Source organism: Leguminivora glycinivorella, chromosome 5 (genome assembly GCF_023078275.1).
Source record: "Leguminivora glycinivorella isolate SPB_JAAS2020 chromosome 5, LegGlyc_1.1, whole genome shotgun sequence".
NCBI classification, from domain to species: domain Eukaryota; kingdom Metazoa; phylum Arthropoda; class Insecta; order Lepidoptera; family Tortricidae; genus Leguminivora; species Leguminivora glycinivorella.
This window is the reverse complement of record NC_062975.1, coordinates 26,710,318-26,734,705: the sequence shown is the minus strand read 5'-3', so window position 1 is coordinate 26,734,705 and position 24,388 is coordinate 26,710,318. Positions and strand designations below refer to the sequence as shown.

The 24,388-nt window shown below is 36.4% G+C and overlaps 1 protein-coding gene across 1 annotated transcript; it reads left to right on the top strand.

Moving 5' to 3' along the window:
• The first annotated feature begins 1,822 nt into the window (after positions 1-1,822).
• LOC125226487 (silk gland factor 3) lies at positions 1,823-4,197 on the top strand. The gene has a single exon (XM_048130472.1). The coding sequence runs from the start codon at positions 1,970-1,972 to the stop codon at positions 3,059-3,061; it is 1,092 nt and encodes a 363-aa protein (XP_047986429.1). The 5' UTR covers positions 1,823-1,969; the 3' UTR covers positions 3,062-4,197.
• Positions 4,198-24,388: the final 20,191 nt, after the last annotated feature.

Genomic DNA, 24,388 nt, shown 5'->3' with positions numbered 1-24,388 from the left:
AATGTATTTAAATTAACTTGTCTTATGTGTTTAAGCTTAATCAAAAATCAAAATCAAAATAATTTATTAAGCAAATAGGCCACAGGGGCACTTTTACATGTCACATGTACATATTTAGAAAATATTTAAAATTGAATTGAAATTACAATTGATAAGTACTACTAATTCTAAGTTCTAACTAAAGTATAACTCTAATACAATTAATTAGAGATGTAGAAAGTCTCTAAATGTCGAATTACAACTAAGAATTACAATAAATATAAAAAGTACAAATACAAAAAAGTCTAAAAAATAAATCCTATTATACTTCGATTACAAGATTTTATCACTGTATGTGCGTAAAAATATTAAAAGTTAATATTTTATTACGATATAAACGTCTCACATATAGCACAATAACTTATTGAAGAAAATAGGGGCTCCTTTACATGTTTTGCTATGCACAGTTCATCTACTCGACGATAGATGGCGCTAGCAGTTACGTCTCGGTACAAACTCGCACAGTTATCATTTATTGTGCGATGTAGTCAAGAGAATATTTTTTTGAAAATATTGTTATTATTTTATTAAAATAATGAAAGATATAGCTTGTGAGCTAAATTTTAAACATTTTATAGTTAATTGCGTTTTATAAAAAAAGGTGTGATTATTTATTTTCCGATTTTGATATTGTCTGTCAATCAGTTATTTATAATGCGACACATATACGTGATGTTCTTAATAATTATTTGTTGTTATATTCTTGTAAAATACATTAAGGTTGCAAAATAGGTACCTACGTTATGACTCTGCCTACTAAGTACCTACCTACATAATTTATTTGTACGTATTGAGTGTTATTTTCAGAACTCCAGTAGATCTCGTAAAAAGCCCTATATCAATTCATGTTTTGATTGGTGTTAAGTATATGTAATTATACAAAATATGTTTTAATTTTGATAATTAAATAATTCAACCGAATCAACATTTGTGCTTTAAATATTAGAGAATATTTTTTTTTATTCCAATTAGAATTGTTATAAAATAAATAAAACTCTCGCGAACAAGATGGGTACAAATAAATTGAAAAGTTCCATGATCATGTTAATATTAATACTAATATGTACATATTTATTAATATTCGTATTTAAATTTGTTCCTTTACAGTAAAGTTCTGTAGGTAATATCTATAAAAAGTAAATTAAAATGAATTTAAAAATATACCTAATCAAAAGCAGATAATAAATAAATAAAATAAATCTTATGTATTATTGATTGATTTTAATGGCAAATGCGCATCAATATCTCAATTAATGTTTTTGATAGCATCATCCGCCTTTCGCAGTAGTAATGGTAATTAACATAAAATTTCGTCTATCTTCAAATTGGATCTTCCTTTTATTTATTTTGATATATCTTTTGGCATCAGTAATAAAAAAACATAATAATAAAGCAATCTGAACAGTAAACTTGGCATAAATTCCAGCAATCGTTCGGAAAAATCATCCATTAAATCGTAAAGTTGTAAGTCGAGGAAGAAAAGGTGAATGGTGAAAACGGCGGCGAAGTGTGTTGTGTGTCCGCGCGCCGCCGTCGGGAGCGAGAGCGGGAGGCGGCCTCGCGCGCGCTCGGCTCGGCGCTCCGCGTCGCTCGGCTCGGGCGCGGGGCGCGCGGGGCCATCAGGGGAGGGCGGGGCGCGGTAATTACATCGTCATTAGGCGCCGGGCGGCGCTGGGCGGGGCCGCCCCTCCGCCGGCGCGCGGCGGGCGCGGGCGCGGTGCGCGACGGCGCCCCACAGTCCGCTCCGAGCCGCCGCGTCGCCCGCTCGCGCATGTCGCTCGTTGCCGCGATCGGTGATGTGAGGTGGCCCCCGCCGCTGCCGCTCGAGCGCGTATCGCGCGCCAGTTTCGCGAACACGAGCGCCAGTTGAAGGCTCAAAAGCCTTCGAGCCGGCAAGACGCCGTCCACCGTGGATCTTAGGTACGGCGCCATGGCGGCGACCACGTACATGCCGGGGGAGTTGGACCTGGGTACCCTGGGCGGGTATCACGCGGCGTCCCCCCGCAGCGCGGAACCCGCTGACATGAAGTACCAGCACCACCTGCAGGCGGGAGGCTCGCCCTCGCCGGGAGCGCCCGTGCTGAACCCGTGGGCGTCGCTGCCGCCCGCGGACCCGTGGGCCGTGCACCAGCACCACGCGCACGCGCACCAGCCCGACGTGAAGCCGCCGCCGGGCGGGCACGACGCGCGCCACCTGCCGCACCACGCGCACCACCACCACGCGCACGGCTGGCACGCGCCCGTCGTGTCGGCGCACTACGGCGCCGGCTCGCCCGTGCCGCTGCACGCCGGCTACCCCGTGCCCATGCACCAGCACCACATGCTGCGCGACGTGCAGCCCTCGCCGCACCTGCACCACCACGCGCTCGACCGGGACGCGCCCGAGGAGGACACTCCCACCAGTGACGACCTGGAAGCCTTCGCCAAACAGTTCAAACAGCGTCGCATTAAACTCGGCTTCACGCAGGCCGACGTCGGCCTCGCGCTCGGGACGCTATACGGAAACGTGTTCTCACAGACGACGATCTGCCGCTTCGAGGCGTTGCAGCTCAGCTTCAAAAATATGTGCAAACTGAAGCCCTTACTACAAAAGTGGTTGGAAGAGGCGGATTCGACGACAGGTAGTCCGACGAGTATCGACAAGATAGCGGCACAGGGTCGCAAGCGCAAGAAGCGCACGTCGATCGAGGTGTCGGTGAAGGGCGCCTTGGAGCAGCACTTCCACAAGCAGCCCAAGCCGTCCGCGCAGGAGATCACGTCGCTGGCGGACAGCTTGCAGCTGGAGAAGGAGGTGGTGCGCGTGTGGTTCTGCAACCGGCGGCAGAAGGAGAAGCGCATGACGCCGCCGAACACGCTGGGCGGCGAGCTGCTGGACGGCATGGGGCACGCGCACTACGCGCACGGCGAGGGCCTGGCGCACGGCTCGCCGCTGCAGCACGCGCACAGCCCGCCGGGTCTGTCCCCGCAGCACGCGCACCACCACTCGCTGCCGCAGGGCGCGCACACGCTGGCCGCGCACTAACAGTTCGCCCCGTGGGCGCCGCCGCGCCCCTACTACGCCGAGCACTAGCCGCGTGCCCGCGGGAGCGTACCGCCGCGGCCTGGACGTGCCGCGGCCGCCGCCGGGGCCCGTGTACATAATAGCCGGGGGCCCCCCGGCCCAGTGACTGTGGACCGAACGATCGCTTTCAGTTGTTCTTTATAGTTTCGTCGAAGTGAAGTCATTAATTAATTATGTGAGTAATGTTAAGATGGAAGCCAGTAATCGTTTAACTTGGTGTCGCGCCGAGGTTCGTCCGGAGTGCCGCCAGTGATCACCGATATGTTTAGCTAGATAGTCTAATTGATACTAAGAGCTTACCGCGAGGAGCCCGGCGCGCGCCTCGCCGGCCCGGCCCGGCTGGATCCCGGTAAGTACCCGTCCGGCGCCGTCCGGCGCGGCACGGCACCGCCCGGCAGGGCCGGCCCGGCGAGACCGCCTAGCGCCATTCACTTTTGTAAAGGACGATTTCATCGAATTTATTTATAGATATTATAAATTAACGATGTTCATACATGCCTACCTGTCAGTAGGGAGTCATTGTGGTGTGTGGATTACATTTAAATTGTTGCTATTACTGTAAATTTATGATTAGTGATGAGGACGAGAGTAAAAAATACGAATCGGGTGGAAGCTTCGTTCTGTAAAGAATCCGAGTGAGTCAATAGGTGCAATCTTGTTTAGTGTAAAGACACGAGCGGCGCGCGCCGCGACTAGGTCCCACGCATAATTTATTAAAAATATTATTAAAAGGATGCAGACACGATGCCAAAATGGTTTTATTCCTGTTTTTTACTTGTTTTGTTGTTTTTTCGTTTGTATGTATTTGTGGCCAACCTTGGTACTTAATACTTGTAAAAATAGGTATTTTTTCTATATAAAATAATGTACCTACGACGTATATGATGATATATATTAAAAAAGTTCTTTATAGAAATGGAAAGATGGAAATGTCTTTTATTGAAGTCCCTGCGCCGTGTCCCGTCCGCGGGGCGCGCCCTCGCGCCGCTCACCTCTCTTTACACCTCATGCTACACTTGCTAATAACGAACAAAATTAGTCATAAAATGTTTTATAATTATCTAAGTATTTAAATAAAACAGAGTAATATTTTAAAAGAGAGTATTTTTTTACATATCCCGGTCAATAGGTCAGGTAGGTAACAGGAGTCCTATATGTGGTTGGTGTCATTTTGTCGGTCAGGCGCAGGTATCTCAGGTAGGCCGCGAGCACAAAACGATTCGGTGGTAAAAACTTATAAACTCGGCTGACACATTTGTTGTTTCGCGTCGGGAGTTTGAAAAAGGTTTCTGTGCGCGGGTCACCGTTTTTTACAAAAAGAGCGAGTCCCGAGCTCGCTGACGTCCAGTTTATAAGTATTGTTATTAATTGAGTTTCTTTTGTATTTGGTTTTTGTGTTTCTTGCCGTTAATATTTCAAAAATGATCTCGTTGGAAACTGACTGTAACTAACACTCAAAAGGCTGTATATAACGATCAGTAACCGTATACCTAGTGTAAATAGGTACCTAGGTAATTTTTGGAGTCTGGCATGGAAAGTCTGAACTAATAATCGTCTAAAATAACGTATGTAACTGATATTGTCAGGATAAAGGTATTTAAAAAATATTATTATTTACTGATTTGAAGGAACAAATAATTGATTAAACGTATTAAACAGCAAACAATTTAAAATATTGCTTCCGTTTAATTTACTGACAGTCTACACAATCGTTTAAACGTATTTTGAAACATTGTTAGTGTTTTTCTGTATTTATAACAGAATTTCATTACCGTGACTCAAAAGGACTGTGCAGAGACAATGTGATATTAATTCTTGGTTTTGCGATGTAACATGGCCAAATAATTTTTAAATGATCTGCAAACAATTTGCGTGATCATACTGTTCATGTAAAAGATTCGTGATACCCAATATAAATAAAATTGTACGTGTCGCGTTCTCTCAACAGTTTTGCTGTGCACTGTGTCATAATACGCCAACTTTTATACTTTTATACGACTAACTTGATTTATTACAAGTAGTCAATCTTATTTGTGCTCTAAATTGCAACGATAATTATTTTATGTGCAGCAATAAAACTGCAAAGTCCCTACATATCTACAATGACACTGATTTATGATTAAGTAATAGAAACTGTAAATACGACGGAATATATTTTCTCTCTAATTATTTATAATCGCTTTCAATCTTTAATCATCCATGTTAACAATACTAATCAATCAACAATACTCTGTCTTTGTAGAATTTAGTTAAATGCGGAATTCAGAGTCATTCTACTCTTTACTATCTATGCAAACAGATACATCGGAAACACCAAGAAAAATTTAACTCGTTTAGATGTCATTAGATCTTTTGTTGATACTCGGTTTATCACTATATTTAATAATAGGTACCTTGATGGGTAAAATTGTCAAAAATGATGTTCTAAAAGTTTTAACCCCCTGTCGAGAGATGATGAGTATTACTTGTATTTTCAACAACATTATGATTTTCAAATAGATGTTATTATGCAATATTTCTGCAATGCATTTACTTGATCCTGAAGTTTCTGAGTCTGTCATTGAGAGTGAAGTCTGATATGTTGTAACGTCAGTTCAGAGGTTGACTCCGCAAAAAAAGGAAAACAAACGAGTTAGGTATAAACGAATATGTTTATTATTAATACTTATGTTACTAACAATACCACCAGAACAGTGAACACCTAGTTTTGTATACATATGTGCTGCAAATATATATGTATATATATTTTTTTGTTAGGTACATTAATTTTATTAATACAGTTAACAATTGTATCGTGTGATTGAGTGTAATTACACAGATACTTGAAGTTCAATTGCATTTTTCCACGCACAGACAAACAAGCAGGGTCCTATTTAGTCATGGATGGCAGTATTTGCAATAAAATCAAATAATTCAATTTATCAATTATCTCCTTCCTTAGCTTAAGTATGTTTGCGCATGCGATATTTTAATAACACGAGAACAATGCTTAAGATGACGATTATAGAATTTTCTTTTACTGAGTTAGCCCTTTTGACTCATAAATTGATCTAAAAATATTAAATTTGTTAAGTACCTACCAAAAATATCGACTTTAAGTGGAATGCCCAATGCCTCCCAAAATTTCTGTAAAGGGTGGCGTGTGGTCAAGTTTGATATAACTTTTAATGTGAATCAGTCTGGTATTTAAAATGTGTTATAATGATATTCGTTTGCATTAACAACTGCAATACTTTAGTAACATAAAGTAGTGTGTTTTTGGTACACTTTGGACTTTATGTGAAGCCATTACCTAAGTATACATCTACATCTACAGGTTAACTAATCCATTAAACCAATAGATAGGTACTTAAAAAGTTAATCTGTCTTCCAAATAAAGAAAGTATTTAGTAATACGCCTAACGGAGTTTAATCCGATGTACAAGTAGGAAGGAATCTGGCCGTGTTTGAGAGTGCCGCAAGGGTCCGCTCTCGGCGCGCACACTCATAAATTATATTGCTGTGATTGAAATGCTACACGGGACCATCAGAAGCATTTAGCTGATTGATATGATACTGGCCGAAGCTAATTCTTTAGCGGTTAGCTCGCATTATACTTTTATAGATAGGGAAGCGATTTTTACAAATTTTTGTTATGATAGTATTTTTATAATGTTTTAAAAGATGGTTTGAGCACTGATGTAGTTGTAGAATATAGAGTGGAAGTTGTCTAAAATAAAATAACATTTATATAAGTTTCATCTATTAAACTTTTACAGAAGAACAGAATTTTAATAAAAAAAACTGAAAATAATTATAAAATGTATTATTAGATTGAATTAATTTTAAAACACAGATCCACGCGGATCACATAAATAACATTCTGTAAAAATACCTACTTGTCATAATTTCGAATGTTATTTTTTCTTCTTGCAAACTCCAACATTTTCTTATTAGATTTTACTACTGTTTTCTATACGGTAATATATCAAATAAATTTTAAATACATAATAGATCACACATAGGCCACCCAATGTCAGGAAATATCACGTTATCATTTTATGTCTTAATTATTTAAAATAATAAATAGCCCCGAGGCGCCATCTGTCAAACCCGGACTTTAACGGACGGCTCCTGTTATTAGCGACGGTTTCCTCTTCGCTACTATTAACACACGTTTGCAATGAGGAAATTCATTATACATATATATCTTGTTGCTGATGTATCCGCTATAATAATAACACTATACGCAATAGGCATATTTATGTTTGTATACAAACAATAAATTCGGGTAGGTATAACCGGAACAATAAAAATGTAGGTATGTTAAAATATAATATTCCAGATTAAATGCGAAATAGCTTTGTCTGCTTTCTTACTCTATTTTTGAGTTAAAGGTCCTCAGTTTCAGTGGGTACGGCCGGCTGATAACTTTTGATACTTTATTTAATATTTTTGCTGTTTATGAGGTTTTTACTAAGTACTACTGAACCATAGGGCGAAACAGAGATTACATACCTACTACATATTAGTGTAGGTAGAGAGAAAAAAAGGATTTAAGTAAAAGAAAAGCAAAATATACTTAGGTACTTTATGCAATATTTTATAACGGTAGCTATGTATATTTATTGTATAATTACTATAGTATACATGTAATAATCACTGCAATTGATGTAGTTTATATAGGAATTGTCTTTCTTTAAATTCCATCTCTGTGATAGTTAATTAAGGACATTTCAATTTTTTTTTTGTGTTTTCATATGCCAGATTTTTAATTTTGCAAAATTGCATTGCAACATGGTAATTTAAACATGTAAATCGGTGCATTTTGGATATACATCTCTCAGATAGCAACAAACCGATTAACACATTTGTTAATCGATCAAATAGACACACACAACACATTTGTTAATCGGTTTGTTGCTATCTGAGAGATGTATATCCAAAATGCACCGATTTACATGTTTAAATTACCATAGTCACGACATTACGTAGATGTTGACAACTAAACAATACTTTTCTTGTCGATTTTTTCTTCGTTTAAATATAAGTTGGTTTTTTAAATTTAACAGAAAAAAACAGATAGAAATTAATATTATAAAATGAAAGCTAAAAATTCCCATACGTACTGAAGTTTATAGCAACGAATTTGAACCCAAAATAGGTCTTAAATAAGTACTTAGTAAAGTTACCTCAGTATTACATCTCTTTTACTTTTTTCCTTATTTATAACATGAAAAGCAATGAATAATAAATTGCACTATCTGTTTAAATAAATTATAATAATTATCAATAAATATTATAATTAATTATGTCATCATGTTTAAATACAAATTAAATAATATTTCTCCGGCGTCTTGTCGCTGTCTAAACAGTCGTAATAGTATTATTGTATACTATCGTAATAGCTACAAATGCTTAGATACTGATTACAGTTATTACTTCTGGCAGACAATACAGTTTCATTTTCTTTTGCCAAGGCTCCAGAAAATATATGCAGACATGTCTAGAGTCTAGACTCTAGGAAAGAGTGTAGTTTTTATTTTAATTACTTTCAAAGTTTACGAGTTTTCTTTTGTTTATACGTTGTACCTTAAAGACAAAAAATGTACTCTGAATTCCCATATTCGACATTAGCCGCTTCTTCTACTATTTAGTTACAAATAAGAGAAACATGAAGAGTTTTCTGATATAAACATGAACAACAAATAAATATAAATGATAAATAAGCTAAGTAAATGCTAATTTTCATTCACCAGTCAACAAGGTGCAGACAGATGTGGACATTGATTTCCATAATCGTATATAAAGACGAATTATAATTGTAACAAATATAATCATTTCAGCATTACGAGTTTGCATGTATATTATATTTTTTTCTTGTCAGTTGTATTTATTTCAGTCTAAAAACTGTACCTACTTAGCAGTACTTCAGTTTAGAATAGAAACAAGAAGATAACTTGTTAGATACTTACCTACGTTTACTTAGGTTCGTTTAAACGTACTGTTACATTGAATCCACATGCTTTTAGTTTTATTAATAATAATTTATTAAATATATCAAACTTCGCAGTTTCCTCTAAGTCGCTATTGGACTAAAAATAAAGGGTACAATTGGGCATCACTTTATATTGTTTGTTGATACAGTAATTTCTAAATTAATAATTAAGATATTGATTTTAAAGCACCAAAAAAGGTTACACAGTCATATTTGAAATTGGTAAGATGACTGCACTAGTTTGTCATAATTATGGGACCAAAGTTATTCCAATATAAGATGTCAAGCTAGTGTGAGTACTGACTACTCACAAGTCTCACAACACAACAAATCCATCGGCTCGAAGACAACCGCTTTCTCCTGTCACTACCAATAAAAAATGTAAGGAGTTAGTTTTTCGCATCAAACGCGAGCATACGTATGTTATCGCAAAAACTTGTCGTGTCGGCCATAGACGAAATGGCATTCCTGCCGACCGATCAAGCGCGTGCGGTGAAACCGTTAAGCAAAAATTGACATTTACGGCGTTATTTACGGCTAGTTTTTCGTCACTCTTTATAAAATCAGTAATTGCTGGTCAGGTTAAACTTTAATTACAGACTTTTCCTTCGACCGCGTTAATATTGATGTAAGTTCAAGCGAATCTTGCGTTTTTTACGCTTCCTTCGTTAATGAAATCTAAGTGATTCTAAATTATTCGGCGATTAGCTTCTTATTAATATCAATGCAGTTTTTACGGCTGTTACCGTACAGCGCTTGTCACTGCACAACCGCGACCTTTCACGATCATTCCGACACTTCATTAGAGCCCGTCGATGCATTATTGAAAGAGCTATCAACCCTGACTTTGAAAAAATACGCGTTGAAAGCATTATGTATTTGCATTTTTTCCATTTATAGCTAGGTTACCCTGTTGTTTAAATCATACTGTAATTATAATAAAATTGATGCAGTTAGTTTGTTTCTTGAGAAAATTGGTTTCTAGTGAACAGCACCGTCGCCGGGAGACAAAACACTACCGCCTGTCCATATCGACTGAGTTATTTACAAGGTGTAGGTTTTTCATTTACGAAACCCAAAGTATTTTTAGATAACAAATACTCGACGCTGTTGTTATTGTATCCAAATGTATTTTACCGCGGTGCATTCTATGTCAGATAAAGCATGTATCTGTATAATTTTGATAACTATGCTCTTATCTGCAACTTAAAAGTGAAACATCACCATCTAAAGTTACGTTACGGTCTACGGAGGTATAACTTTTAGAACTACAAAAGACAGTAAAAACAACTATACTTAATTTATTTTTTCTTTTAGAATTAGGTATTTGCATAGCGATTTTCACATGTTTCGTAATTCATACGGTACATAGACAAAAAGGTTCCACAAATCAGCAAGAATGTACGTCAATGTCATAAACGTCTGACGTGGGAATCTCTTACAAAGTATCTTCAATACATGACGTACCGAGCGAGTTGATAGCCATCGCCATTGCTTCGGGAAATAATACATGGCACAATTTGTTGTAAGTATGGTATCAGAAACTTTTTTTGCATAAGTACTTAGTCTAAATGTAGGCTTGGCAAATATGAAATTTTATTGCAATCTGTAAAATGATAACCAACATGTTATTGTTGCGACTTAATTATTTGATCAATAAACTTGAGTATGTTAAAGTTATTAGAAAATTTATAAGTTCACGCCTTCACTTAAACAAAATGTGTAAAATAAGATTGTAAATATAAAATGTATGAAAATAAATGATTGTTATTGAACGTTAACATGATGTTATAATTATTTTTGCATATTTTAACTGCAAATTTGCTGGTTGTACCATACATGCGAAAATTAAACCTGATGAATTCATGTCTCTTAACTGTGTATAACGGTTACATCTCTTGTGATGGTTGGTTATACTTTAGACAGTGTATGAGTAAGTAGGTACATAATGTAATTAAATGTACCTAACTACGCTATATCCGTTCCAAGCGTTCAAAGTAATTTCCAGCTCAGTTTTTACCGAATATCAGTGTCATCGCTACTCGCACTCAAGGCGACACCGAGTTCATGCATTGTTCGACTCCCAATACCTACCGCGCTCAGAATCGACTCTATCGCGCAGGTAGTAAGGATTATATGCCAGAGGTAGGAATACCTACTACCGGCACAATATTCCATTGTTGTGGAAGTGACAAAGGAAGCGTCTTTTACTCGGCTGTTAGACGATGACGTTGTTGCGTTCTAGGTTACCTAAATTGTAGAAACGTTTGGTAGTTAAAATGATCTTAGAAACACATACAGCATTTCAAGTCCATTGATTTTAAATAGTTGTTCTCTAGAGTCACTTAACTCATTTTTCTCAAAATATAGGTTATGTGGACATTAGTAAATCGCTTCCTCCTCAGTTTGTGTTGTATATGTACTTATAGCTGTACTTATGTCACTTGTAAATGTATTGTGCGAAGTCGTCATTTATTTATCGTCTTTGCGAATGTTGCAATGAATGTAAACTACTTTTATAATATCGATGAAGAAGTCAAAAACCTTTTACTAACTGTTACTATTGACAGAAGAACCGTACCGTAAGATATGGGTAGAAACCTGTTGTGTCATAAAATTAATAAGGAATTTAGTGGAATGATGGATCATTCGAAAGAAACGCATTACCCGGCGCGCGCGCAGCGACCGAACGCTCCGAAACTAATTAAAACCGAACGACAGACATATTCACTTCCCTAAATCGTTGATTTATTCAAACTGAATATTTTCCATATTCATATCGTTTACATAACGTTCACTTTCAACCCGAAACTAACGGTTTAGAATAAAAAGTGTGAAATACCAATTAACAACATTTATATTCAATTTGAAGTTTGATATGATAGGAAAGTCCAAATTTGGACGGTGCAGCCATTTAATTAGGTGACGAGAGTTGAGTCGGGCGAGTCGACTTGATATGAATTAATTGGCGAGTGTCAATTAGAGTGCTGCAGTAAGGTAGGTAACTCGCCTGTCAGTTTTTCTGCGTTCCCCGTAAAATATGTTTAAAAAAGGGCGCGCGGCGCGGCAGGTGCGCGGCGCCTTTATCAGCGTGCATGTTTTATTAAATTTATAGGTTGTACGGTTTCGGTTGCGCCCCGAGCGGTCCCGGTACCTTTTTCTGTGACACTTGTTTTTTCTCCGGTCAAAAAACTTAGATCGATCGCCTTTAATGCGTGGCGGATAGATTCGCCGAAAAGTACGGGTTTTCTGGCCATGCATCACACGTGAGAAAGATGTTTGGGATAGTGTCGACTCGATTATATATATTATTGGAGACGGTTACCTACATTCTTCACACATTGTAGATCAAATAAGTCGTATGTTGTATAAGATTGATACGGATATAAGACATTTTAGTTATACTTGATATTACAGATGTCGTGTTCGCGCGGCGATCGGCAGTTAATTATGAAGAGTTATTTTAATCCGTTTTAGTAAATACAGTTGAGAGCAGAAAAATTAATGATTTTAAATCAAGAAAAAAATATTTTGGTTTTTAAAGTCGGTATTACTGGCTCTGTTAACTGTTCTATTTAGAGTTTTTTGATAACATAATACACACAATGAATTTAATCATGTCTCCCTCCAGTAATTTACTAGAATTCGAAAGCCTGGCTGCAGTGTAGGGCCTATCATCCACTGATGACACTTCGTTTTAGGAGACACCACGAGAACCTTTCGCAGAGGCGTCAAATACTCTCCGGACTTTCGTAGTAGTGTCTATAGTAAAGTTTGTGTCCAGTTACATAGTTTGTTAGTCCATAAACACATTGTAGGATTAGAATAAATTTAAAAGTGGAAAATGTCTGCCTTGGGTGAGACTTGAACTCACGGCCTCTGGATAAATATTCCAGCGCTCTGCCAACTGAGCCACCAAGACTTCAACCAAGCCAGCGAAATTTTCCACTACTAAGGTCAATGGGACCCGTAGCGACATCTACCGTAAGAGTGTTAAACTTCTTAAACGGCAACCGGAGTTCCAAGTCATATTGGAAATTCACCAGTTACGATGCGCTAACCATGCTAAATTTTTAACTTCTGATTAGCAGAAACGTCTGCAATCGATGCCACTAGGCTTAGAATAAATTTAAAAGTGGAAAATGTCTGCCTTGGGTGAGACTTGAACTCACGACCTCTGGATACATTGTAGGATATTTGAATTTTGTTTATAATTTAATTAACTAGATGGAATAAGAAAGAATAATCAACTAGAGAGAAAAACAATTCCATTATTAGTACATAATACCTAATTATTTTACTAAAATACTGTAAATTGGTTGTGACTGTGCACATTAAACTGGTATTTTTAAAATCTAGGATTTTAGCAAAAGAAGCAGTTAGTAATATGAGCACATTGCGAGGTTTCACGGAGGGGCTGGGATACTCAGTTTAGCAGCACCTCGTTTTTCACAAAAATCTGCACTATAATTGATTAACCAATATGACGTTCTAGTATGATAAGATTTTGTCTTGAGGTCCCGGCGCGTGCGGTCAATTGCCAATTGTGATTGCGGCCGCGGGCCATTCGGCCAGGCCTTGACCCCAGGGCCCAGCCGATAATTGTTTCTGACCCCAGCCGATATTTGTTAGAAAAATGACAGATTATAATCGGGACGGGTAAGAAGGGGATACGGTCAGGACTGCCAGGAGTTGGTTGTTTATAAAGTTTACACTTTACTATTTTATGCAAATAAATTACCTACTTAAGTACTTCAGTAATTGTACGCAAAAGCTTTAATTGTTATTTATTTGAAAATCGTCCTTGCAGTCGCTAATTCGTCGTAAAAATACATATACGTTGTATATTGATCAATCCTAACATTTAAAAAAAAAAGATGTATTGAGTCAAGGAAGCGTAATTTGATTTTTAGCACCTAGGTAAATCGAATATTACCTACTAAAAAAATTGGTGCTTAAATTAGGTATTCGGTGCCTTATAAACTAGCTAAACTTCATGTAACTGCTACCTTGTTTGGTTTTTTACAAAAGTTTTATTTTATTTTTTTATTTTTTTTTGTTTCAGTAAGTAAAATTGAATTCAATATACATTTACTAAATATGTGACTATTGTAGAACCTTTTCACAATAAGTACATTTCGGTAAATTTCAGAGGTCTTCTTGACATCTTGCTTTACTTGCCATAGAAGTCACCACCAGTTCTAGAGTGGCCTAGTATTCAAACCGCACCTAAGATTCAACGATCAGCCCGCTTCAAACCTAATTATACGTCGAAATTTTAGATATACATATCTTGATAACTATATCTAAAAATCTTCATTTGATGACACATCATAATTGATGAAAGAAACGTTACTTTTGACAAATCGTTATCATATCGCAGTGCTATCTTATTCACATAGAATAATTGTTAAAATACGACAGTATTATACTCAGTAGCCTCACTCACCTCATCCGCAACTATGTATTATTCAAGTTAACTTTGCAGTATTTATCATCTAGCAATAGTAATCTATTGTTCGATTACTTCGATTATCCACTTTATCCCTAATCAGGTGAAAAACACCATTGATTGAATAATCCATTGCAATGTGGTTTTTGCGAAAGGGGGCGTCCATTAATCGCGTCATACTGCATAGGGGGGGGAGGGGATCATGAAAAAATCACCAAATATCACCATGGGGGGTGGGGGGGTTAGGAACATATCACGTGTATTTTTTTTGTTACACTGACGTAAAGAAAAAACATATTTCTGAGCTATTTTTATATCAACTTTTACAGTCAGAACTTGCGTTGTGCAGTGTAAAGAGAACAGAATAGAATAGAATATAATATAATTTATTCGTGAACACAGTCAAGATTCATTACACATTACTGACATTACAACACAAACAGAAAGGAATGAAGTGCCACGAAATGGCCTCATCAGCGTGTTGCTGGTGACTTCCAGCGCTGATCTTCCGATGAGTTATTTTTAATTCTCAAAGATTATTTAGTTTGCCCTCATCACGTGTACACGGACAGTCGGTTATAGACGGTCAACCTAATCATGGCACTGAAAAAAGGCGGCAAATTTGACAAATGTAGAGCTCACCGGCCAACTGTCTTCAAAAAACGCGTGCCTTCCTAACCTAAACCTTGACGTTGGCGGAATCATAGATGAGCCATAATACTTAAAAACCGGCCAAGTGTGAGTTGGACTCGTGTTGCAAGGGTTCCTTACATCACAAGAAGCTCAAGCGCCTTCTGGAGGCGCTAAGTCATTTTTGAAAATAAAATAATCGATATTTTGAACAATTTATAAAAAACCGGCCAAGAGCGTGTCGGGCCACGCTCAGTGTAGGGTTCCGTAGTTTTCCGTATTTTTCTCAAAAATCACTTAACCTATCAAGTTCAAAACAATTTTCTTAGAAAGTTCTACTTTTGTGATTTATTCATATTTTTTAAACATATGGTTCAAAAGTTAGTTAGTATAGTTAGAGGGGGGGATGCTTTTTTTTTCCTTTAGGAGCGCTTATTTCCGAAAATATTATTATCAAACTGAAAATATTATTATCAAAAAACGATTTTTGTAAACCCTTATTCATTTATAAATACCTATCCAACAATATATCACACATTGGGGTCGGAAAAAAAAAAACAGTCCCCACTTTACATGTAGGGGGGGTTTTTATTTTACCACTTAGTTGGCGTGATTGATATACATATTGGTACCAAATTTCAGCTTTCTAGTGCTAACGGTCACTGAAATTATCCGCGGACGGACGGACGGACGGACGGACGGATAGACAGACATGGCGAAACTATAATTGACTACGGAACCCTAAAAAGACGAAACAAAAATGAATGTAATGGTTTTCTTGTAATCTATACATTAAAGGCTATCTCGGGTATTTTTTTGAAAATTTTATGCTAATTAGTTTCGGAGATAAGGGAATGGTCATTTTTGCCTGTTTTCTTAAATTACTTGAAAATTACTTGACTGAAAATTATTAAAAACATATTTCTGAAATAGGTATAAGGGCCATTTTTTTGTCTAAGTTGTCCACCCCACTTTTTTGTAACATGGGTATTTTTTACGCGATTCATATTCAGAATCGCGAGGTCTTTTGATCGTGATAGGAGAAAAAAATGTCCCAAGATTTCCATATTTTTTTAGACCTTCCATTCCGTTACCGCCATACAAAATGTATGAAAAAATGGTAACGGAATAGGGAAAAACCTTGGGACACTTTTTTACTCCTATTAGGATTGAAAGAGCTCGCGATTCTGAGTGGAAAGCACATAAAAAATTCCAAATAAAAAAAAAGTGGGGTGGACAACTTTGAAAAAAAAATAAAATGGCCCAATTAACGCTCTTTCATTTGATATGTAACACGCTAAAAAACTATTTCTTTTTCACTTTTACCCCCCAAAAGTGGCCCCTATAGTTGTTTTTTTTTTATTTTATTTAAATTACATGGCCGTCTTTGGGTCATAAGTTTACATATGTGTGCCAAACAAGTTAATCGGTTCAGTAGTTTCGGTTCAGTGGTTTCCTTTTTGAGGTAGGGAACCTTAAAAATGAGGGCATAGAAAATTTGAATTTCGCGCCAAAATTTGGTTGATTCGTGGGTTGGAAAAAAGTCTACTTAAGTTGCCAAAAAATTACACGTCATATTGGCCAGGGGGGGGGGGGTCCTGAAAATATCACCAAAGATCACCATGGGGGAGGGGGGGGGTCTAAAATAAGCCAAAAACGTATGACGCGATTAATGGACGCCCCCAAAGCGTTGTAATGAGATAAATATGTACCTCCATCAGATATTATTTAAAGTTTCTGTGATATAATGATTTATTTATTTATTGGTAAAATACGTTTACGTGACATTACAGTATAATACGTACGTAAGTAACGGACATAACAAAAACAAGACAACAATATTTAGAAAAAAAAAAACAATTGATTTGATGATAAACCACCGACTCGTTTTATGGTTTGCAGTGTAAGTGTGCACTAATACGCAATTCTCCGAAAGTAGCTTATATCTACAGGGTGGAAAAATCGAATGCCACATGGATGGCAACTACCTTAAATATTGTAAATAACACATTTTGTGTAAGGGAGACTTTCCTTTGTTTTTAAAAACAATAAATTCTGCATTTAAGGATTTATGAAAAATCGCTTGCCCCAGTTGGGACTCGAACCGGTCAAATGTGACAAAAAATAACGTGCCAAGTAATGTGCCAAATTTTCATGGTCTTCCGTTATTCTGATTGTATTTGTTATTTAGAGAAAAATGAACCTTATCAGTAACCCTTTCAATCTGCATCATAAAATACGGCACGTTATTTTTTGTCACATTTGACCGGTTCGAGTCCTGACTGAGGCAAGCGATTTTTCATAAATCCTTAAATGCAGAATTTATTGTTTTTAAAAACAAAGGAAAGTCTCCCTTACACAAAATGTGCTATTTACAATATTTAAGGTAGTTGCCATTGTTGTGGCATTCGATTTTTCCACACTGTATATTTCTGCCTATGACCTGACCTTTTATACAAAATATTTCGTTCTGATGATTTTATGATTAAGTATATTCTAATAGTAAAGTAGTGTTAAATACTTGTAATGATTGAAATAAGTAATATCTTCTATAAATTTTACAAATCGTTAAAAATAAAAATAAAACAATTTATTGGGTTTAAATTTATTGAGCACAAAATGACACCAAAACGTGGAGTAAAATAGTGTGAGGGCAAAATTCCTCGTTTTATTTTGAGTGCTAAAAGCGGTTTCGCACTAAGTCCAATCCGAATCTGTGAAAATAAGATCCGTCATAGCCGTTAAACTATTTGTATGGTATTTTACGCACTACATGCGACCTCCGTCATCCGATTTCTTTCCGTCCGTCACGGATTCGGATCGGACGTAGTACGAAATCGCTCTAAGTCTTTTCCATGAGTAATACAATACGTTATTCGATAGAAAACGTCATAGAAAATGACAGTCATTGTATGGAGACAGTGAACACTACCCAGAAAAAATGAACCATACGAGTATTCTATAACTTCAAGAACTCACGTGGTGACTGGTGTACAGTCAGCAACCCGGCCAAAGTATTTGGTCACTTTATGACTAAATTCTATTAATAATAAACAAATATAATGCGATTTTGTTGCTTGCTGTACAACAAAGTACAATACTCGTATCTGTCACAAGTCAGTGAATTTGATTTCTTCGCCACTTACACCTTGTAAAAATAAATTAGAAAATCAGTCTCCAGTGTTTGTAATATGGCTCATTCGAACTTCGAAACATGTCAAATATAAGTTCCAGATAAGATGGATCGGATATGTAGCCAAAAATTATATTATCGTATCCAGAGCTAAATTTTGACTTATTTTAAATTCGAATTGGGCGCACAGTAACTATTCATACTTACTAATAATTATTATAAATGGGAAAGTGTGTGTCTGTTTGCTTGTCCGTCTTTCACAGCAAAACGGACCGACGGATTGATGTTTGAAGGGGTAGAGTGACATATGCTACTTTTTGTGTCTTTCTAAGTCACCACTTTCCTAAAATGGGGAGTGGAAGTTTGTATGGAGTATGGAGCATTTCACAATTTTTGAATTTAACTAGAGCGAAGCGGGCAACATCTATTGACAATATGAGTGGCACTGAAACGAAATTCTCTGACTTGAACAGTACCTACATAAGATTTACATAACAGCGCGACAAACACATAGAACGAGTACATAAGATTACATTACATAACAGTTAGTTAAACACATAGAAGGAGTACATAAGGTGCGTGTCCGCGGATCCTTGACCGGCGTGGGACCTGTAAGTATTGTGGTGAGTATGCTATCCATAACTGATACGAGGCGGACCTTATTGTTAAGGAATTAAGGTTCATAGATACTCAAATGCTTGGAAGTGTAGTAAATTATCTGATTCGTCTTAGCCCTTATTGTGAAGGTAATAAGGTGTGATAGTAAGCAGTTGTTTGTTGGTTTGTATCATGTATCATAGTGGCCGTAGGGAACGTCCCACTATGTTAACGTGCTATAAAGCCGTTTTGTCAGTTTATTCATATGAAAATACAAGTCAATCTCGCCTTAACGGTAACCGATAAAGTGGGACGTTTTACTAAATGCACTTAAATCTTTTGTTGTCTTCGTGAGACGTGACCAGAAATTAATAAAAATGTGGTAGGTAAGTATGTCGATACTTAAAAGAAACGCCTGAACTAACTTGAAAGTTGCAGCGTAGGTAACTTTCAGAACCTAAGAGCACAGATACCTAATACCTATAGGTACGTGAAACTGGGTTCATATCTGGAAGCTGATATGCAATAATGTGTCATCCCACATGCATTTCGCAATAAGATGTCAACTCAAAAATTTGACGATTAAAGTTGACATTTTATTGCAAAATTCATGTGGGATAACACTTTATTGCGTATCAGCATACCTAATTTGTGGTTTGAATGGGACTTTAGTAATGTCAATACCTACTACTCCTTTGAAGTAGTATCACTATCAAAAACCGGCCAAGTGCGAGTCGGACTCGCGCACCGAGGGTTCCGTACAAACCTTATGAGGAAATGGGTAGTAAGGTTAAAATTATTTAAAAAAATATATTATGTGATGTAACTAAAAATTTATGGTTTTCGTAATTTTTCCTTTATCTATGCTATAAGACGTTGCTTCGTACCAAATTTCAAGATTCTGAGTTCACGGGAAGCACCCTGTAGGTTTTGATTCCCTTGCAAGTGTCGAAAATTTGCGGCATAAACGGCTGTATCTTTTGATTGCGTTGGCTTAGAAGTTTGATTTTTTCACAGCTTCAAGGGACAGTAGACCTGAGTAATTGATATAAATTTCAGCTTCATTCATACCTCCACGCGTTCCTGAGAAAAAGGGTCTTGACAGACGGACGGACGGACGGACAGACGGACAACAAAGTGATCCTATAAGGGTTCCGTTTTTTCCTTTTGAGGTACGGAACCCTAAAAGTGACCCTGCCTGCTGCGCCGCGGTCCCGGGTTCGAATCCCGGTAAGGGCATTTATTTGTGTGATGAGCACAGATATTTGTTCCTGAATCATGGATGTTTTCTATGTATATAAGTATTTATATATTATATATACCGTTGTCTGAGTACCCACAACACAAGCCTTCTTGAGCTTACCGTGGGCCTCAGTCAATCTGTGTAAGAATGTCCTATAATATTTATTTATTTTCTCAGGAATCTGACATATCAAATTCATATCGTATGAAGAACTATATCTTTGAAGTATTTTATTCGAATTAGACCGTTGTTTGTTACATAGCATAGCAGTTTGTTATTTTCACACGCTAAAATAAAAAAATAATAAATAAAAAACTTTATTGCATTAAACCTAACATAACATTTGACATTGTAAAATTTACACAAATACTTGAAGAGTGTTTTAGGTTTGTAACACATTTAAGTAGTACAGTTGAGCCTCTGCCTCCTCAACTAATACTTTTTTGTATCTGTTACCGTACTCTTGTTAGGTATGTAAAAATACTGTATATAGACTAGACACCTCCATCATGCACAGGTAAATTTTATTACGTCAAAGTCAAAGGTATAAACAGCTGTATTTACGTATAAGTTATCTGGGTTAACCCTATGGTAGGTAACATTTCTTCAGTAAGCACACAACTCAGAAAATAACTAGCAATAATAAAGTCACCCTGTGTAAGTGTTTTATATAGACGCCCTTGAGGCACGCTTTGTTCTTTCTTCTACCGTCACTAAATACTTATTCCATGCTTATGCTTACTCATAGACTTGTGACGTCAAAGCTAGCAAACATGCAAATATACGCTAAATGCAATGAGAAATATTATACGTACATACCTACGAGTATTATAAATAAATAAAAAATTAATTAAAGTCTAGTGGAAAACCTGTAGTGGTTCACGATACAAGACATTACAGAGGCTCAATCTATTGTATAAAATTTGTTAAAGTCGCCGTCAATAGAATTTGTGAACAATGTAAACAAACCTTGTAGTCAAAATGTCGTTGATTTCCATTCTAACTCATCAGATACTGGCTAAATCGTGGCGTGTTATTTAATAAATTCATCTCACATTATGATCCTCAACCTTTAAAATAATAAAATTGTGCTCAAATATTGATATTTTATATAATGGTTTGTTTACATTGTTGACAATTTCTATTGACAGCGATTTTACATATATTTTTTTCGTATGACTTATTTATTTGCAATAAAATCTATAAATCACATGAAACTGAATGTTAGGTTAGGTTAGTTACATTCTGTAGAATACATATAATTTTTAAAAACCTGTAATTTCATTTCATTTTCAGACCAAAATTTTTGATAGTGCAAGAAATATGAAACTCCTACCTTAGATGGAACCAAAACATTGTTGATTTCTTTCTTTTCTAATAAAATATACTTCATAATTTTTGTACATACTTAGGTATTAACTACATTGTCTTTATTATATAAGTGGCAGTAAATGAATATAATAATTTATTTATGGGACGACCGGTCTGGCCTAGCGCGCAGTGACCCTGCCTGCTGCGCCGCGGTCCCGGGTTCGAATCCCGGTAAGGGATTTTATTTGTGTGATGAGCACAGATATTTGTTCCTGAGTCATGGATGTTTTCTATGTACATAAGTCTATTATATATATTGTTGTCTGAGTACCCACAACACAAGCCTTCTTGAGCTTACCGCGAGACTCAGTCAATCTGTGTAATAATGTCCTATAATATTTATTTATTTAAATTCCGTTACTCTATTTTTTAATTGGTACTTTTCAAATTAAAAGTTCTAAGCCGTCGTATTATCTAATGAAAGAGCCATCCATGGCGAATGGTAAACCAGTTACCCACTAGGTTTAACATATAATTATAGTGTAATACACAAATAACACATCGATTGTCGACGAATTATCATATTAACTGCTACCGTATGCATTACTCGCATTTTAATATTCAGCGTAACCACAGTGTAGTCATCACTCCAAGCAGTACGATAACTAACCATACAGTGGGACAAATCTCGCCTGGGGGCAACTGTAACTGATCCATTTTTTCCATTATTACCTACACTATGATGTTGAGTTCTACATGTATCCACTGAACACGCCTACCATATAATTATAACCACTGTGGTGGACACTCTACTTAATAATGCAAACATTGTAAAACATGCAAAAAATGGATCAGTTACATTTGCCATTTTATTATAACATTATTTTGACATAGGTAAATTCGAGTTTTATTCGGCATCTAATTAAAGAAAATCCAAAAAGTTAAATCCTTATTTAACCTATTATTGATGATTAAAGGAAAAAAATGCTTTTATTTAAATACATATTCGATTTTAAATTTATTTCAGTTACATAATATATGATTCATATATTTTTTGAATTGGTCAATCATTTGTCAAATCCATCGACCTGTAATGAGTTATCTCGACACTGTTTACATCTCTTCAGTGACACATGCCTCGAGTTGATCAACTGCCAATAGTTCCACTGCGGCACAACCGAATTGAATAATTAGCCGATCATGCGTCCATCTCGATATGATGGAGTAACATCTACATAATGACGTTGTTAGCGGATGCTAATACTCCTTATAACGCACACTGATTGTCTAAGGCTGCCTGCCCACTGCGATGAGAGGAATCCACCAATAGTAACAGCTTAAGATAGTTATGAAGAGCGGTGCCTCCTAGCACAGGTTATTTCGCAAATAACTTACAAGGAGACACCAGCAACTGTAAGATTTTGTAAAAAAATGTATACAAATAAATAAAAAAATGTATACATTTTTTTTTAAGCTTAAGAGGTAACTCTGGCTGTCAAAATTTGGCGTTTGATAATCAGTCGTCCCAAAAAAAGGGTTTGATACAGCGCTATAGCTAGATCAATATTATGGATCATATATTTTTGAGTATTAATTTCAATTCAATTCAAAATATCTTTATTCATGTAGGCCTAGTTACAAGCTCTTATGAATAGTTCATTACATATATATTATGATCTTAATCTAACCTAATTATCAGAGCAATTTATTGTTGTAAATTATTGTTCATAATAATATTGAGTCTATAATATACAATTTCATATAAAAATAATCGTTAAACAAAAAATATATAATTAGGTATATGTATATATAAAAATACATGTCTAGAATATTTCTAGGAAAAATCCAATGTCCAAAAAAATACAATATTAATTTCATCAACAATAATAATAATAATAAACGTAAAAATAAGAAACCATTTCGAATAACAATTAATCCCACGTTGTTTTATCATTCATGTAGTCTTGTGTTGTATAATAAGCTTTGGAAATGAGTACACGCTTTACATGATTCTTAAATTTATTAATTGACAAGTCAGTAATATGATTCGGAAGTTTATTATAAAATCGAACACAATTACCCATGAATGATTTTTTAATTTTACAGAGCCGTGTGAAGGGCACCGCGAGTTTATGTTTATTTCTAGTATTTATATTATGTACATCACAGTTTTTCTTAAAATTACAAATGTTTTTATGTACATACATAATATTCTCATAAATATATTGACAATGCACTGTCATTATATTAATGTCCTTAAATTTATCTCTAAGTGAGTCTCTATGGTTCATTTTATATATTGCTCGAATAGCCCTCTTCTGCAGAATAAATATGGTATTTATCTCTGAAGCACTGCCCCAAAGTAAAATACCATATGACATAATGCTGTGAAAGTAACTAAAATAAACTAATCGAGCTGTTTTCACGTCTGTTAACTGACGGATCTTGCTCACTGCAAAAGCTGCAGAACTAAGTCTATTCGAGAGGTTAACAATATGGGGACCCCACTGAAGTTTAGAATCTAAAGTTATACCAAGAAAAACTGTACTATCTACCAGTTCTAATTCCTCATCCTTCACAACGACACTTGTTTGCTCATTCCTTACGTTACTATTAGTGACAAACTTAATACATTTAGTCTTTTTTTCATTTAATAATAAATTATTAGCATTGAACCAGTTCACTACTTTAGAGATAGCATTGTTTACATCACTGTGAGCTTGTTGCTGTCGTTTGAGTTTGAAAATAAGTGAGGTGTCGTCTGCAAACAATACTATATCATGGTGGGTCTTTACAAGGAATGGCAAGTCATTTATGTAGATAAGGAACAGGAAAGGCCCCAATATTGATCCCTGTGGTACACCCATAGAGACCATTGACCCAGTTGATCTCTGTCCATTGACATCTACCCTTTGTATTCTACCATTTAAGTAGGACTTGAGTAA